Raw genomic sequence first — 18999 nt, forward strand, 5'->3', positions numbered from 1 at the left:
TAATAATCTATCAGTCCCAAATCTTACTTAATTGTTCAAAACTAGACTTCTTAAGTATATAAGCATTTTCTGGGTTCGACTATCAATTTGGGGTATTTCGAGTCTGAATTTGGCCAAACGGATTGCGGCTCTTGTACCTTCAAACAATAATAATCTATCAGTCCCAAATCTTACTTAATTGTTCAAAACTAGACTTCTTAAGTATATAAGCATTTTCTGGGTTCGACTATCAATTTGGGGTATTTCGAGTCTGAATTTGGCCAAACGGATTGCGGAATCGGAATCAGGACGTCGATAAACATAAAGTATGACTTTTCGAAAAATCAAATTCTTGGTCAAAGTCAAAGTCAACCACTTTGACTGTCGATTTAGAGACTTTCGAGTTCGAATTTGGTGAAACAGACCCCAAAAACGAATTCGAGACGTCGAAAACTATCAGGATAGGTATTTTCGGAAAAGATTAACGATCGTTTAATAGACGGTCAAAGTTCTGGTCAAAGGAGGTCAACAAACTATCAAACATTTGAAAATTTCCAAAATGTCACCTTTTTTAAAATAATTTCCATAGTGTCACCTTTTACGAAATAATTCCCAATATGTTACCTTTTCCAAATATTTCCCATAATGTCACCTTTTTCAAAATAATTCCAAAAATGTCACTTTTATAGAAATATTTCCCTAAATATCACCTAATAACAAATATTTACCAATCTAGCCATCTTCTTAAAATATTTACTAAACTAACACCCAAACCGGTCAACCACTGTTTTGAAGCTCCCTGGTGTCCTAAAAATTCCCGAAAAATTTCTAAAAATTATTTTAAGCGATTTTGAGATACTTACAAAGCTCGGTTCAAAATTTTGAACGGTGGAGAGCTCGATTTCAACAAATACGAAACTTTGACCGCTTCACCCCTCCACTCGCCGGCGACGACGGAGAAATGGTGAACACCGGTGGACTCGGAACGATGCAAGGAACACGATGGTGCGGGAGGTGTTGAAAACGGATCAACGATCAGAGATGAATTTATGATTTTCTCGGCGGTGGTGCTAAAAAATCGTCGAGACTTTGACTCAAAATTCACGGCGTTTAGCAGTGTTTCGCTATAATTGGTTTACTGGGCTTTGTTCACGAGTCGAAGATGAACACGATGGTGGTTTCAATTTGACGGTCGGAGGTCGGACGGTGTCGGAATCGGGCTTCAAAGCAGAGGTGCGGGAGGAGAATTTTATGAGTTGGTTTCTGTGTTTTCACGCATAAACCAATTCGTTTCATTTAATAGAAAAGGCTGCCGACACTTTTTGGGTAAATTCAGGGCTTGGTCACTGAATTTTCTTCAACTCTAAAACAAGATACAAGTTTTGAAAACTTTCAATTTAGTCCCAAAATTTCACCAATTTACACAATTATAATTTTTTTCTTTTCATTTTTTCAGGGTTTTTACAATTCTCCCCATCTACAAGAAATTTCGTCCTCGAAATTTACCTTATGAGAATAGTTGAGGAAACTGAGCCTCCATTGACTCCAACGTCTCCCAAGTAGCTTCTGAGGGACCTCGATTACTCCATTGAACTTTGACCATTGGAATACGTCTATTCTGAAGACTCGCTCATCTCTTTCTAAGATTTGAATGGGCTCCTCCTCATATGACAAATCAGGTCTCAGCTCTACTTCCTCAACCTGAATGATGTGACTTGGATCTGGACGGTATCGCCTCAACATTGATACATGAAAGACATCATGAATACGACTGAGCTCAGGAGGCAACTCAAGCTGGTCCTACCCTCTTCAAGATACGAAATGGTCCAATAAATCTTGGACTCAATTAACCCTTACGCATGAATCTCAATACTTTCTTCCAAGGTGAAACTTTTAAAAAGACATGATCTCCAACCTTAAACTGTATATTTTTCCTTCTCTGATCTGCATAAGACTTATGCCTATCAAATGCCTCTTTCAGACGGCCACAGATCAATCTTACTGTATCCTCTGTCTCTCGCACTAACTCAGGTCCCAAAGTCTTCCTATCATGCAACTCATTCCAACAAATCGGGGTGCGACATCTACGCCCATAGAGTGTTTCATAGGGTGCCATACGAATGCTTGTCTTGTAACTATTATTGTAAGCAAATTCAGCCAAAGGCAAAAAGTTCTCCCAGCTACCATGAAAATCCTTTACACAACTCCGTAACATATCCTCCAGAATCTGAATCACTCTCTCAGATTGACCATCAGTTTGTGGATGAAAGGATGTGCTATAATTCAATCTTGTTCCCAAAGCCGTAAGTAGCGCATTCCAAAATCTCGAAGTAAATCTCAGATCTCGATCAGAAATAATAGACACCGGAACACCATGTAATCGGACAATCTCTGAAATATACAATCTCGCCAGCTTGTCTAAAGTATATTTTACCCTCACAGGAATGAAGTGAGCTGACTTTGTAAGTCTATCAACAATCACCCAAATTGAATCCTTTTTCGAAGGAGTCATAGGTAAACCAGTAACAAAATCCATAGTAATACGCTCCTATTTCCATTCAGGAATCTTGATAGGTTGTAACAAACCTGATGGATGTTGATGTTCTACCTTAACTTTCTGACAAGTCAAACACCTAGCCACAAAATTCGAGATGTCCTTCTTCATGCCGACCCAATGATATCTCTCTCTCAAATTCTGATACATCTTATCTCCACCGGGGTGCATAGCATATGGACTACTATGAGCCCCAGTAATGATAGTCTTCCTCAACTCAGCATCACCAGGCACACAATACCAACCTTTAAAGCATAAAACTTCATCCTGATCAATTGCATAATTTGAGTTTGTCCCATGCTCTACTTGCTCAATGATGGGAAACAAGGAGCTATCAAGGGGCTGCTTAGCTTTGATCTCATCAACCAAGGTTGGCTTAACTTACAATTCTGCTAACAGAGTGCCATCGTCATATAAATTCATCCTGGCCATTAAAGACCTCAACTCTGATACCGTCTTTCGACTCAAAGCATCCGCTACAATGTTACCTTTACCAGGGTGATAATCAATCACGCAATCATAATCCTTTAGAAGCTCTAGCCAGCGTCGCTGTCTCAAATTAAGCTCCTTCTGGGTCAAAAGATACTTTAAACTCTTATGATCTGTGAAAATATAACACTTCACTCCATAAAGATAGTGTCTCCAAATCTTCAAGGCAAAAATCACTGCTGCTAACTCCAAATCGTGAGTAGGATAATTACACTCATGCGGTCGCAGCTGACGGGATGCATAAGCCACCACCTTACCTTCCTGCATTAGAATACAACCAAGTCCTGAATGTGACACATCACTATACATTGTAAAATCCTTCCCGGACTCTGGTTGAATCAACACCGGTGCTTGAGTCAAAACTGCCTTTAATTTCTTAAAGCTCTCCTGTTGTGCCTCGCCCCAGTCAAACAGCACATTTTTCCTTAACAATTTTGTCAAAGGAGAAGCAATGATCGAGAAGTCCTCAACAAAACGTCGATAATAACCAGCCAAGCCCAAGAAACTGCAGATCTCAGATACGTTCTTAGGTCGTTTCCAATTCATAATAGCCTCTATCTTGTTGGGATCGACCTGAACACCTCGCGCAGAAATAATATGCCCCAGAAATGACACTTCTTGAAGCCAAAATTCACACTTGCTTAGTTTGGCATATAGACGATGCTCTCTCAAAGTCCGCAGAACGATTTTCAAATGCTCGTCATGCTCTGCCTCAGTACGAGAATAGATCAGAATATCATCAATAAAGACCACCACAAATTGATCCAAATATGGTTGGAACACCCGATTCATCAAATCCATGAAAGCTGCAGGAGCATTCATCAAACCAAAAGGCATCACTAAGAATTCATAATGACCATATCTAATGCGAATGGTCGTCTTTGCAACATCAGATCCTTTAACTTTCAATTGATAATAACCCGAATGAAGATCAATCTTAGAGAATACAATAGCTCCTCGCAGTTGATCAAATAAGTCATCAATCCTGGGTAGTGGGTATTTATTCTTGACCGTCATCTTGTTCAATTTCTGATAGTCAATACATAATCTTAGTGACCCATCCTTCTTTTTCACGAACAGAACTGGAGCTCCCCATGGTGAAGTACTATGTCGGATAAATCCTCGATCGAATAGTTCTTGCAATTGAACCTTCAACTCCTTAAGTTCCTTTGGAGCCATACGATAAGGTGCCATCGAAATAGGTGAAGATCCTGGATAAGTCTCAATCTCGAACTCTACCTCTCTATCAGGAGGTAACCCAGGCAACTCCTCCGGAAAAACATCCAGAAACTCGCTAACTGTACGAATCTCCTCGATCGTGGACAATGCACCTTTGGTGTTCAAAATACATGCAATGAAAGTCTCATATCCCTTTCGGATCATACGATCAATTTCTATCGCTGAAACTATATTGGAGAGATAGCCACGACGTTCACCAATTAACACAACGGTTCGACCATCAGAAGTTTTCAGAGTAGCTCTCTTGTACTCGCAATCTAGATTTACTTTGTGTTTAGTCAACCAATCCATCCCAAGAATTAGATCGAACTCCTCTAAAGAAAGCTTCATAAGATCAGCGAGAAAAATTTCTCCCTGAACCTCAAGAGGACAACGCCAAAATACTTTATTCACTAATACCGCTTGTCCTACTAGACTCGTAACTGTAATAGTATTTTTAGTGTTCTCAATCGGAATCTGAAGGTTTCGAGATACCGAGCTCGATACATAGGAGTAAGTGGAGCCATTGTCCAGTAATGCAAAGTATGGGATATAATAAATAGTAAATGTACATTCAATAACCTCAGGTTCATCTCTGTCATCCCGACGTCTAGTGGCATAAACCAAAGCTGGTTGTCTAGCCGCAAAAGCTGTTGGCCCTCTATTTTGCTGAGGTCGGGCTCTACTGTCTGTCCTGGACGCTGATCCTCGAGTCTTTCCTTGACTACGATCTCTAATTGTGGTCTGTACTATAATCTGAGAACGTACAGGAGTCTGAGTAGCGGTCTACTCAAACGAAGATAGCTGAGGACAATCCCTTCGATAATGACCACTAGATCCACACTGATAGCAAAGACCCATCTTCTTACGACACTTTCCTGTGTGCTGTTTACCAAAATACTCACAAAGGAGTCCATGATAATATGACGAGGAACCGTCTCGACTGCCAACTAACGGTGAGGTTGCTGCATGCCTAAAATGTGTATTGCTTCTCTGAGGGGCCAAAATATGAGTCCTCTTCCCGGACTGTGCTGATGACTCAATATTAGTCGCTCCTATGATCGATGTAGTCATGCCAATACCTACGGTAGAAGGCAGATTCGTTGGGGTCGTAGGAGCAGGATCACCTAACGGAGGTGGTGGATCTACTCGTATCCCATCGATCGGGTCTGTAAATCTAGCCACTCGACCTCGTCCACGGCTAGTTTGACAACCACGTCTAGCACTAATTTTGATGGATCTCAAGTTTACTCTAGAAGATGAAACTTAGGGTTATATAAGCACTTAGAGTCTCGAACACAGTTAAAAATCTTAATAATTTTGTGACATGGCCTTAGTAACCTATTTTGTAAAATATTTTAAAACCGTATTTTCAATGTGGACTCATACACAGTCCGAGGATTAACAACCAAAAGCTCTGATACCAATAAATGTAACCCCCTAGACCCGACCTATGCGTTTCGACTAAGTCTAGTGGATTACATTATGATTATTAAAGATATTTTCTGAAAACTGTTATTCAATCAATGTAAATCACATTATAAATGATATGATATTATACTATCAAAACCCATCTTATAAATAAATACCAATAGTAATTAATTAAAACATGTCTTAAAAATCAAATCACGATAAACCGAATATTAATAGCAAAAGTGTAATCACTATAAAATCCAATACTTTAAAATAAGGTCCATGTCACCAAAATAAAGTCAACTTGCAAGATAAAACATTACAATCAGATATACTTCAAGAGATATGTTGATCCTCCATGTGCTCGAACCGAGGTATCTAACCAACAGTATCTGAAAGGGGGAAAACATTTTCGAAAGGTGAGCTAGGCTCAGTGTGTCCCAATATTACCTTAAAATCACAATAGGTACATTTAACAAATCATAGTCCAACAAATCTCATAAATTCATAAAAGAGTTAACTTTGAAAATCATAGTTTAAACCCTTTTCTTGGACACATCAGTAGTTTCCAAAACTATTCCATATAGCTTTTGGGGCCCTCAAGAATCACATTAGGCCCGTTTATTAGCTTGATCAGAGCTATACTCTCGTAATTCAATTCAATCCAAACTCAATAATCATAAACCAGTCATCATAGTCCATAAATCATCACCAGTAAATCGGTGTACCAATAAACCATAGATTTCAATGTACCATATTTCAAAATATATAAAACAATTATGTAGTAAAAAGGGAACACACCTCGATAATAGGTTCAAATAGTAGATCTATTGATTGCTGGTTTCACCACGCTCTGCTACAGTTTTCGAACCTATTTTATAAGAACACTATATTACTTATGGGTAACATAAATAGATCTCTAAAATCATAAAATTACGGGTCTTACGGGTGAATACTGGCACACGTGGTTTAACTGATCTAGAAGAGTTGGGTCGAGCTGTCGAACGATCCGGAGAGTCTCTTGTACCTTCAAACAATAATAGTCTATCAGTCTCAAATCTTACTTAATTGTTCAAAACTAGACTTCCTAAGTATATAAGCATTTTCTGGGTTTGACTATCAATTTGGGGTATTTCGAGTCTGAATTTGGCCAAACGGATTGCGGAATCGGAATCAGGACGTCGATAAACATAAAGTATGACTTTTCGAAAAATCAAATTCTTGGTCAATGTCAAAGTCAACCACGTTGACCGTCGATTTAGAGACTTTCGAGTTTGAATTTGGTGAAACGGACCCTAAAAACGGATTCAAGACGTCGAAAATTGTCAGGATAGATATTTTTGGAAAAGATTAACGATCGTTTAATAGCCGGTCAAAGTTCTGGTCAAAGGAGGTCAACAAACTGTCAAACATTTGAAAATTCCCAAAATGTTACCTTTTTAAAATAATTCCCATAGTGTCACCTTTTACGAAATAATTCCCAATATGTTACCTTTTTTCCAATATTTTCCATAATGTCACCTTTTTCAAAATAATTCCCAAAATATCACCTTTATCGAAATATTTCCCAAAATATCACCTACCAACAATTATTTACCAATCTAGCCATCTTCTTAAAATATTTACTAAACTAACACCCAAACCGGTCAACCACTGTTTTGAAGCTCCCTGGTGTCCTAAAAATTCTCGAAAAATTTCCAAAAATTATTTTAAGCGATTTTGAGATACTTACAAAGCTCGGTTCAAAATTTTGAACGGTGGATAGCTCGATTTCAACAAATACGAAACTTTGACCGCTTCACCCCTCCACTCGCCGGCGACGATGGAGAAACGGTGAACACCGGTGGACTCGGAACGATGGAAGGAACACGATGGTGCGGGAGGTGTCGAAAACGGATCAACGATCGGAGATGAATTTATGATTTTCTCGGCGGTGGTGCTAAAAAAACGTCGAGACTTTGACTCAAAATTCACGGCGTTTGGCAGCGTTTCGCTATAATTGGTTTACTGGGCTTTGTTCACGAGTCGAAGATGAACACGATGGTGGTTTCAATTTGACGGTCGGAGGTCAGACGGTATCAGAATCGGGCTTCAAAGCAGAGGTGCGGGAGGAGAATTTTATGAGTTGGTTTCTGAAAAACGTCGAGACTTTGACTCAAAATTCACGGCGTTTGGCAGCGTTTCGCTAATTGGTTTACTGGGCTTTGTTCACGAGTCGAAGATGAACACGATGGTGGTTTCAATTTGACGGTCGGAGGTCAGACGGTATCAGAATCGGGCTTCAAAGCAGAGGTGCGGGAGGAGAATTTTATGAGTTGGTTTCTGTGTTTTCACGCAGAAACCAATTCGTTTCATTTAATAGAAAAGGCTGCCGACACTTTTTGGGTAAATTCAGGGCTTGGTCCTTGAATTTTCTTCAACTCTAAAACATGATACAAATTTTAAAAACTTTCAATTTAGTCCCAAAATTTCACCAATTTACACAATTATAATTTTTTTTTTCATTTTTTTTCAGGGTTGTTACAGTCTGTGTGCTACCCCTCTTATAACAAGTCCATGATTATAGCGGGCAACCACACCAATAGCCGCATCAAGTTTGTATCCCAAAGGAAGAGCGTGAGGGCAGATTCACCATGATTTTTTTTTTACTTTTGGCGAAGTTAAGAGCTTGACGATAATCTTCGAGATTAGAGAGCCTTCGCGTTCAACCTCGGTTCTCTTAAATAACCAATTGTAACCAGAGTTGGATGAGTAGATTCCAGTATTGTTTATTGAGAAATAAATATTAGCCCACACCCAACTTAATTTGATGTCATTGCTTACATCAATTTAGTTAGGTGAAGATGTCATTGTTTATCTCAATTTAATGGGGTAGGTGAAGTAGGTGGTAATAATGTATGGCTAGGAATATTTCTCAATTTAATATTTGTATGGTATATGTTACATGGTGAGGACTATAAATACCTCCATTTCATTTGAGTTATGCCTCCTCCAAAAATTTGAGTGTAGTGTCTTGAGTATAAGTTGTGAGCTTTCTATTAAGTGTTTATTTCTCTTCAAATTATGAGTGGTCTTTAGAAAGTGTTGTATTGTCTTTTATTATGGGTATAATACAAGTAATTTGTTTACTTGTTTAGGTTAAATATTAGTAAGTTTAGAGTTGTATACTCTAAATTTTACTCAACAATTGACATCAGAGCCACGTTATAAGGTCTCTTGAAATTTTGAGTATGCTATGTGGCTGCAGTTTTAACTGATATTCCACATCAGAAAATATTTCTTGAAAATATTTCGGGGTTATTACAAACCTTGTGGAGCTTTTTTATGGTTAGAGTAATTTAGTACTCTGCACGTTTGTTACTCAAGCTTGTTTGGTATAGTCAAAGCCTTGTCGTTACAATGAGTGACCTTCAAGTTGTTGGAGGAATCAAGAAGCTCAACAACAAAAAATAAAACACGTGGGCAACATGTATGGAGTCATACTTACAAGGTCAGGACCTTTGGGAGGTTTTCAGTGGTGGTGAAGTTACACAACCGGCGGCAGATGATGCCAATGGCATCTTGCAAAAGTGAAAAATTAAAGCAGGAAAATCGATGTTTGCTTTAAAGACCACAATTAAAGAAGAAATGTTGGAGCATATTCGGGATGCTAAAACACCAAAGGAAGCATGAGACACTTTTGTTACACCCTTTTCAAAGAAGAAAGATACAATATTGCAACTTCTCGAGAATGAGTTATTATCGATGGTGCAACGCGACATGACGATTGCTCAATACTTTCACAAGGTAAAGTCAATATGTCGTGAAATTTCAGAGTTAGATCCAATAGCTCCTATTGGGGAAACCAGGGTAAAGAGAATAATTATCCATGGTTTGAGACCCCGAATATCGAGGGTTTGTTGCCGCTGTACAAGGATGGCCGACATAACCATCGCTTGTTGAGTTCGAAAATTTGATTGCAGGTTAATAAGCCATGACCAAGCAAATGGGAGGAGTCTCACTAAAGGGTGAAGAGGAAGCGCTCTACACCAGCAAAAGCAGAGACACTTTTCAGTGGTATACTGGCAGTGGATCTAAAAAGGATGTTGACAAGGTGAAAAATTACCAAGGAAATGGAAGCTCTCATTCAGGGGGAGCTTCCAAGAATCGCTGTGATAGTAGAAAGTTCGATGACAAGTTTTACAACTACGGGATGATAGGCCACATGACAAAAGACTGTTGGACCAAGAAAAAGCCTTTTGAAAGTAATACTACTACTTCCAGCTCGAAGGAGAATAATGAAGATGGTTGGGATGTTGAAGCATTATTCGCTATGGAGGACTATATATTATATTAATTTGGTCTTAATTTTAATTCAATTTAAAAAATAACCCTCTAATCATAAAATTAAGACCAAATTAATATAATGTGTATATATTGAGGACTATATGTGTAATTATACCAATATTTTTAACAACCATGTCATCTCCTCTATCAAATCTTAACGGTTGGTGGCTTAATTGGAAACACTTATATATAGTTAAGTGATCAGATTGAAAAAAAATTAAAAGATCAATAAGCAAAATGAAAGGGACAATAATTAAGTGACCATAGGTATAGTTCACCCTTAATATTATGTTTTAGCTCCACAACACCCTTTTTGTCCGTTCCCTTGCATTTTTATAGCAGGTGGATATTCTTTCTTATGATAAACTACTATTATGCTCTTCACATCCTCTCACGCTTGTGTTTCTAATTTTTTTTAATGAAATTATAATTAATTATTTCAAAATTAATTCTAAAATAATAATTTTAAAAAGTTTTATTGTTAAAATATAATAATATATATTTTAGCTTAAAATTATGAAATTAAATTTATGATCATTGTTTAAGATTGAGTATGAATTACTCCAAGTTAATAAATGTGCAAATAAAGAATCTATCCTTTATTTTATTTTTTAATCGATTCAAGTCTTTAAGTTTTGAGTTTTGAAGTTAATATAAGAGTTAATTGCATCATTTGTCCTTAAACTATGATCCTCATTTCAAATTGAGCCTTAAAGTTTTGAACATTCTAATTTCATCCTTAAACTATGCTTTCATTTTAAATTAGTCCCCAAACTTTTGAACATACCAAATTCATCCCCAAGCTATAACCCTCATTCTATATTGATCCCTAAACTTTTAAATATTCTAATTTCAACTTTGAAGTTTTGAATGATTTAGGGGGATATTATTGGCATGTACAAAGTTTGGGAACAAATTTAGAATGTGTCATAGTTTAGGGATGAAATTAAAATGTTCAAAAGTTTAGTGATCCGTTTGGAATAAGTCATAGTTTAGGGATGTATGTAGCAATTAACTCTTAATATAAACTTTTCCTTTGACATTCTTAGAAGTGACAGATTTCAATATAATTTTGTTAATTTTTTTTATAATAATTTTAAGCTAAAATAATCATACAATTATATTTTAATCATAAAAAAAATTATATTTTGAACTTCAAACTAAAAAAAGGACTAACCTTTGAATAAAAAGTTAGACCAAAGATTAAAAGATATGATCCGTGACTACTTCAATTAATTTGATTGGTTAACCGATTAAATCTATTTGGAAAAAATATAATGATAATATTATTCATTGTATTAATAGTCATTTTGTTTTTTTAAATCATTTTAGTTCATAACATTTTAATTATTGTCGTAACATATTTTGTTAAATGATAACTGTTAGTTAATAAACGATCAATATATATTGTTGATGTGACATTTTTATATGTGTTCAATTATTGACATGACATGTATTATGTCACTCAGAATGTCACTTTGAGTGATGACGTATCATGTGTCACGCCGACAATTAAACTATGTAAAAATATAATGTTAACAATGTGTTGATCGTTAATCAATTAACAATTTAAATTCAATAAGATATATTTTGACAAGAACTAAAATATTAAAGATTAAAATACTAAAACAACAAGAAGTAAATTAATCATTTATACAAACGTTGAAAGATAATTTTATTATTATAACTAATGAAATCAATAATATAAATTTAAAGATATCAGTCTTATCAACAATTAATTGGTCTAGTGGGATGAAACATTAGATTTCTTAAACAAGATCAAAGGTTTGAACACTGACATTTGCGAATGAAACAAACTAGGTTGAGAGGATAACCTTTATCTCTACAATATTCAATTTGAATTAATTAATTAATTAAAAGGTCGAATATCAATGATAAATTCTAAAAATACCAGTCCTTATCAGTGACATGTACCAAAACATACGTGTGTGAAGAAAATATAAATGCAATAAATAAATAATAGTAAAGAATTGCAGGTGAATATTTTAATTTCTAATATATGATGCAGACCAACATTTGTCTAAATTAATAAATTTTGACCAAACAATTAGAGGTGCACAAAAAATTTGAATATCAGATTTTGCGTAAAAAATATCTGAAATCGGATTTGGGAAAAACAGTTTTTTTTAAACTGAATCGGATATTTAAAAACCAGATAGTATAACCGGTTAGGAAAAAAATTGGACGATCGGATTTTTTACCGGATTAAAAATCGGTTTGAAAAAAACCGGATAAAAAACTGATTTTTTATCCGAAAAAAATCCGGTCTGGATTTTAAAAACTAGCCGTTGGGAGGTTTTTGTAATCGTTTTTTACCCCTTTTTTTTCAAAATACACCACCATCTGTTTTTTATATCCGTTTTTTTAAAAAAATTGATTTTTTTCAAATCGAAAACGGTTACACCATCCGACATTCCAAATCGATTAGGATCCGAACCGATTTTTTTAAAATCTGATTTTTTTTGCTAGGTGAAAAACCGGATCGATTTTTATCTAATCCAGATCGATTTATTAACCGACTTTGTGAATGTCTACCAACAACCCCTTTTTATCCGTTACGTAGCCTCTTTCTAACTAGGGAATTCTTTTTTATGATAAACTCTTCATATATTATTCACATGCTCCAAGCAAATATTTATTATAGTTTTAATGGTAAAAAGTATTTAAATTAAAAAAACTAATATAATTTTTAAATTCATTTTATATTTAATATAATTTTTAAATTAAAAAAGTTATTTTGAATCTTTGAATCGGAAACTATTATTAATCATTATGATGCTAATGTAATAATTCAACATGTTGACATAAGAATTCATGAAATTGGCGTGACAGAATGACAGTCCACAATGATGATATTGCGGTTCACGATTCTAACATGATCAGCCAGAGACCGAAGACGTTCAGCGAATTACCAGCCAACTATTTGGAGCTACGACTTCCTTCAGTCCTTGAAGAATGATCACGCCGTAATTATATTTCGTGCCATCTTGTGCAAAACAACAGCAACCCTTTTCCCTTTCTTTCCTTGTTTGCTTAATTATTTGGTGCTGAATTCGCAGGATGCCATATACAAAGAGAGAGCAGCTAAGTTAGAGCAGGAACTAAGGTTTGCTATTAATGATGAAGATGCAGAGCCAGTGAACTTTCTTGAACTGATTGATGACATCCAACGGCTGGGGTTGGGGCATCGTTTTGAGATGGATATCGATAGAGCCCTTCGGAAATTAGTGTCTTTGTACGACGGCGGTGTCGCAGAGGAGTATAGTCTGCATGCAGCAGCTCTGAGATTCAGGCTCCTCAGGCAACATGGCTACGAGACCTCTTAAGGTAAGCGTTGAATCCTTTGAAAATGGAAACTTTCAAAGTTGCATTGATGTTGATAAAATGTCCGGATGCAGATGTCTTTAAAGCTTTCAAGGACAAGGACAATAAGGGAAACTTCAAGGGATGCCTTCATAAGGATGTCAAAGGAATGTTGAGTTTGTATGAAGCTTCACATCATGCCTTTGAAGGAGATCTTATGGATGAAGCCCTCACATTCACGAATGCATCTCATGGATTTACGGTGTGTTAGTGTTGACGAAAACGGGTAAAGAAAACGAAAGAACACGAGAATTTTACGAGGTTCGGCAATGTGCTTACGTCCTCGGTGCCTAGGCGGCGCTAGAAGTTTTATTCAATGATCTTTTTAGGTCTAGGTTACATCTATTTAATAGAAAACCCTGGTACATAATTACAAAATCAACCCTGTACCGTACCGCGGGGGCTGCGCCCCCACACCCCCAACCCACATAATTCGTAACCCCACAACGAGACTTTTTATGAGCCATACATAACAAATCTCCACCTTGGCGAATATCCTGCCCCTTGGAAACTTCAATGTGGGTTGGGTTACCTTGCTTCTTTAACAACTCGAAACATTCAACAAGTCCAAGCAATGCTTGAACTTGTCTGTCGTAACTGGCTTAGTGAACATATCAGCGGCATTTTCATCAGTATGTACCTTCTGAAACAAAACCTCTCCAGATGCAACCAACTCTCTGATCTTGTGGAACCTTAAATCAATATGTTTAGTTCTAGCACGATACACCTGATTCTTAGCCAAGTGAATAGCACTTTGATTATCACAAAGCACTGAACTCCACCTTGTTGAACACCCAACTCCTTCACTAAACCAGTAAGCCATAAAGCTTCTTTTGCAGCTTCAGCCGCTGCCATGTACTCAGCTTCAGTTGTAGATAGAGCCACAATAGATTGAACAGTAGACTTCCAACAAATAGGCCCTCCACCAAGAGTAAAGACATACCCTGTCGTTGATCTTCTATTATCCAAGTCACCTACATAGTCTGAATCCAATATCCTACAACCAAAGGATTATCCGCTGACTCCCAAAACAATTCCATGTCCCACAGTACCCTTTAAGTACCGAAAGATCCACTTGACTGCTTCCCAATGTTGCTTACCAGGTTTAGACATGTACTTACAAACTGACTAACAGCATGAGCTAAATCAGGACGAGTACATACCATCGCATACATCAAGCAGCCAACATCATTAGAATACGGAACCTTTGCCATATCTTCAGCTTCCTTACCTGTCTTGGGGCACTGTTCTGATGAGAGCTTAAGTGATCGCCAATGGAGTCTAACTGGTTTTGCGCTGCTCATCGCAAACCTTTCTAGCATTTTTCTCACATAACCCCGTTGAGATAGCCGCAGTTTCCTTGAGTCTCTGTCCCTGCAAATTTCCATTCCAAGAATTTTCTTTGCAGCACCTAAATCTTTCATATCAAATTCCTGACTCAATAAAGTTTTCAAACCGATAACATCATCCATGTTCTTCGCAGCAATCACATATCATCAAACATACAGTAATAGAAAAAAAAAGAACCATCAAGGCTCTTAAATAGACACAACAATCATACTCACATCGGTTGTAGCCAATGATCTATAGGAGTCAAACCGTTTATACCACTGTCTCGGAGATGTTCAACCCGTACAAAGATTTCTTCAATCTGCAAACTAATGCTCATTTCCAGGTTGAGTGAAACCTTCAGGTTGCCGCATGTAGATCTGCTCCTCTAAATCACCATGCAAAAAGGCAGTTTTAACATCCATCTCTCTAAATGTAAATCCCAACTAGCCACCAATGCAAGTACTGCTCGGTTGAAGTGTGCTGACCACAGGAGAAAAGATTTCATCATAATCAACTCCTTTCTGCTGTGAAAAACCCTTCGCTACCAAACGAGCCTTGAACTTCTCCCCTCTTTTTCTGTTACTACTGGTTTCTTCTTATACACCCATTTGCAACCAATCGACTCTTACCCTCAGGAAGGGGAACTAACTCCCATGTGCGATTGTGATTCAAGACTCCATCTCCTCAACCATGGCTGCCATCCACTTGTCGTTTTCCTGACTAGTAACGGCCTGCTAACAGTAAGTGCAAAAGATACCAAGTCTTCAAAACCCAATCTGTTCGGAGGCTTATATTCGTCCGTCTCACCTGTCTCTGGCGAGACTATAATCCTGCAAATCATCCGTAGTGGAACCACCAGAAGTCGGTTGAGAAGTTTCTGGTTTCTCAACTGGAAACTGCTCGAAATCTACCACTGTCGTGTCTTGCTTCTGCTGCAACATAGACTGTTCATCAAAAACGACATCTCTACTAATCACAACTTTCTTCGCAACTGGATCCCAGAACTTGAATCCTTTGACACCTTTCTTGTAACCTAGAAAAATACACTCCTTCGATTTTGCATCAAGTTTGGATCTCTCATCAGCAGGTACATGCACATAGCAGGACAACCAAAAATCCGTAAGTTATCAAAACTAACATCATGACCAGTCCATACCTCTTCTGCAACTTCCCAGCCAGCGATGCCCTTGGCGATCTGTTGATAAGGTAACACGCCATGTTAACAGCCTCAGCCCAGAAGTGTTTGGGAAGCCCCGCATTCAACCGCAAACATCTGGCTCTTTCATTCAACGACCTGTTCATTCGTTCCGCAACACCATTCTGTTGTGGTTTCTTGCGCACTGTAAATGCCTTGAATCCCATGCTCCTTACAGAATTGTAGGAACTGTGAATCTGTGTACTCCGTACCATTGTCAGACCGCAAACACTTGATTTTTCGTCCTGTTTGGTTTTCTACCTCAGCTTTCCACAACTTGAACTTCTCAAAAACTTCAGATTTCTGTTTCAAAAAATACACCCAAACTTTCCGTGAAAAATCATCAATAAAAGTAACATAGTACCTAGATCCACCCAAAGACGATGTCGTGGAAGGCCCCCCATACATCAGAATGCACATAATCAAGAATCCCTTGAGTTGTGTGCTTCGCAGTCTTGAAACGGACTTTAGTCTGTTTACCAAGAACACAATACTTGCAAAAGTCGAGCTTACAGCTTTTGACACCATGCAACAAGTTTCTCTTGTAATTCTGCCATACCACGTTCACTAAGATGAGCAAGGCGCATATGCCACAATTTTGTCGTATCATCACAGGACTCACAGAGTGAACTCCACTGCAACGGTACTCCCTAACAATCTGTAGATATTCCCTGCAGTCATCTTGCCTTTCATCACAGTCAATGCTCCTTTAACAATCCGAATGGTTTCCCTATCCTCGTCAGCCTTAGGGATAAAACCATTCTTGTGCAAAGTGCCCAAGGAAATCAAATTCTTCTTCAAGTCTGGGATATGTCGAACACCACTCAACGTCCGAACGGAGCCATCTGCATCTTAATTCTGACATCACCAATACAAACAATATTGCAACATCGATCATCACCCAAATAAACCGAACCAGAATTAACCGGCCTGTATGTCGAAAACCATTCCCTATTTCAATTCGGACAGTCTCGCTTCATATGTCCCGCCTCCTTGCACTTGTAACAGTGAATCGTCTTCTTATCCCTGGATTTGGATCTGGAATTCCGCTTCCCGGACCCTGCCTTCTCTGGCTTCCGTCCACGATCTCGATTACCCTTGACATATAAGCTATCAGCTTGAGAGCTTTCCCCTGCATTCTGCTTCCGCTGGTTGTGAGCCAACAAGGCTGCAGTAATCTCCTCAACATTGATAGTCTCTTTCCCATATGTAAGAGTAGTCACCATGTGTTCGTAAGAGGAAGGCAACGAACACAACAGAATCATCGCTCTGTCTTCATCCTCAATTTTTCACATCAAGCCGAGCCAGATCAGAAACGATTTGATTGAAGACATTCACGTGTTGCGCCAAATCGTGATCGTCCTGCATCTTCAGCCCATACAACCGCTGCTTCAGATACAATTTTGTCGTTAAGGATTTGGACATAAACTGACTTTCCAACTTCCTCCAAATTTCGTCTGGAGACGATAGATGCATGACGTGATACATGACCTCGTCCTCCAAGCATAATCGTATGGTTCCTGCCGCTCGCTGCTGCAATTCTTCCCAATCTTCCTCATCCATCGACGCCGGCTTTGTAGGTCGCAAAGCCTTCAAGATCCCTTGCTGCGCCAATAGATCCTTCACCCTCGTTTGCCATAATCCGAAGTTACCCTGACCATCAAATTTCGCGACTTCAAATTTTGCTCCTGACATCTGATACCAATTGTTGACGAAAACGGGTAAAGAAAACGAAAGAACACGAGAATTTTACGAGGTTCGGCAATGTGCTTACGTCCTCGGTGCCTAGGCGGCACTAGAAGTTTTATTCAATGATCTTTTTAGGTCTAGGTTACATCTCTATTTATAATAGAAAACCCTGGTACATAATTACAAAATCAACCCTGTACCGTACCGCGGGGGCTGCGCCCCCACACCCCCAACCCACATAATTCGTAACCCCACAACGAGACTTTTTATGAGCCATACATAACAGTTAGTAATCTGGAAAAAGGTTTATTAGAAGAGGTGAGCCGCTCGTTGGAGCTCCCATTGCATCGAAGAATGCTCAGGCTAGAAGCTTGGTGGTACATCGAAGCTTATAGCAGAGGGGCTACGGAAAATCCAACCCTACTCGAACTGGCAAAGCTGGATTTCAACATGGTGCAATCAACACATCAAGAAGATCTCAAGGAGATGGCAAGGTACACCGATTGATAAGGAAAAATAAGTTATTTTGTTTATCACTTGCAGTTTTGACAAGATCGGTTTCATGTTTGATTAGATGCTGGATAGGTATGGGGCTAGCGAGCAAGTTGAATTTCGCAAGGGATAGGCTCATAGAATGTTTCTTCTGGTCGATCGAAGTGGTTTTGGAACCCGAATTCAGGAATTGTCGAAAAAGTCTAACCAAAGTGGCTTCCATGGTAACTATAATTGACGATGTTTACGGCACTTTGGATGAACTCGAGTTATTTACCGGTGCCCTTCAAAGGTGGGATGTAGGTGCTGCGAAAAAGATTCCCAAGTGTATGGAGCTATGCTTTCTTGCTCTTTTCATAGTATTTTTTTCTTCTACTCCTTTCTCCCCTTTGAACTCAAGGCTCCATATTAATATCTTAGAGGAAAAATCTAAACTCCATTAAGGTAAGAATTATTCTAAGAAATTGATAGACTTCAAAATGATATCAGTATTGTTGATTTTTTAAGAATTAAAACATGAGCTTGAGAGATTTTAGGAGTCTTTAAGCCTCAAGGCTAAATTAGAAGAGATTTAGATAATATTTATGTTTCTAAACGTGTCCTTAGCATTTGTTTTAACTTTGTGAATGATTTTAAATCTCTCTTGATTGCGGTTGATTAAAGAGAAAGAAGAGTCCTCCAAGAATAGAGGTAAAGAGAAGTTTAAAGGGTGTTAATTCAAAGCCTTTATTTGTTGATTTTGAGAAATATAATGTATTACTAGTCTTTTGTTATATCATGACATCCATAAATCTTATGTCTCATGTGTGGTTTATGGCTTTTGAAGTATGTTTGAGTGATATGCATGACTTTACAAATGATGCTTGTCCTTAATGGTATGACGTAGAGAGAAGTTGGGGGTGACTTTTAAGTCTTAAATAATATTTTA

At 37.9% G+C, this 18999-nt stretch overlaps 1 protein-coding gene across 1 annotated transcript; it reads left to right on the forward strand.

Annotated features, from left to right (window-relative positions):
* The first annotated feature begins 12833 nt into the window (after nucleotides 1-12833).
* On the forward strand, nucleotides 12834-18514 carry LOC120150919 (probable terpene synthase 12). Its single transcript, XM_039163511.1, has 5 exons — nucleotides 12834-12944; nucleotides 13060-13321; nucleotides 13399-13569; nucleotides 17884-18073; nucleotides 18154-18514. The coding sequence occupies exons 1-5, from the start codon at nucleotides 12834-12836 to the stop codon at nucleotides 18512-18514; spliced, it is 1095 nt and encodes a 364-aa protein (XP_039019442.1).
* Nucleotides 18515-18999: the final 485 nt, after the last annotated feature.

Source organism: Hibiscus syriacus, unplaced genomic scaffold (assembly GCF_006381635.1).
Source record: "Hibiscus syriacus cultivar Baekdansim isolate YM2019G1 unplaced genomic scaffold, ASM638163v2 tig00111027_pilon, whole genome shotgun sequence".
NCBI lineage: Eukaryota > Viridiplantae > Streptophyta > Magnoliopsida > Malvales > Malvaceae > Hibiscus > Hibiscus syriacus.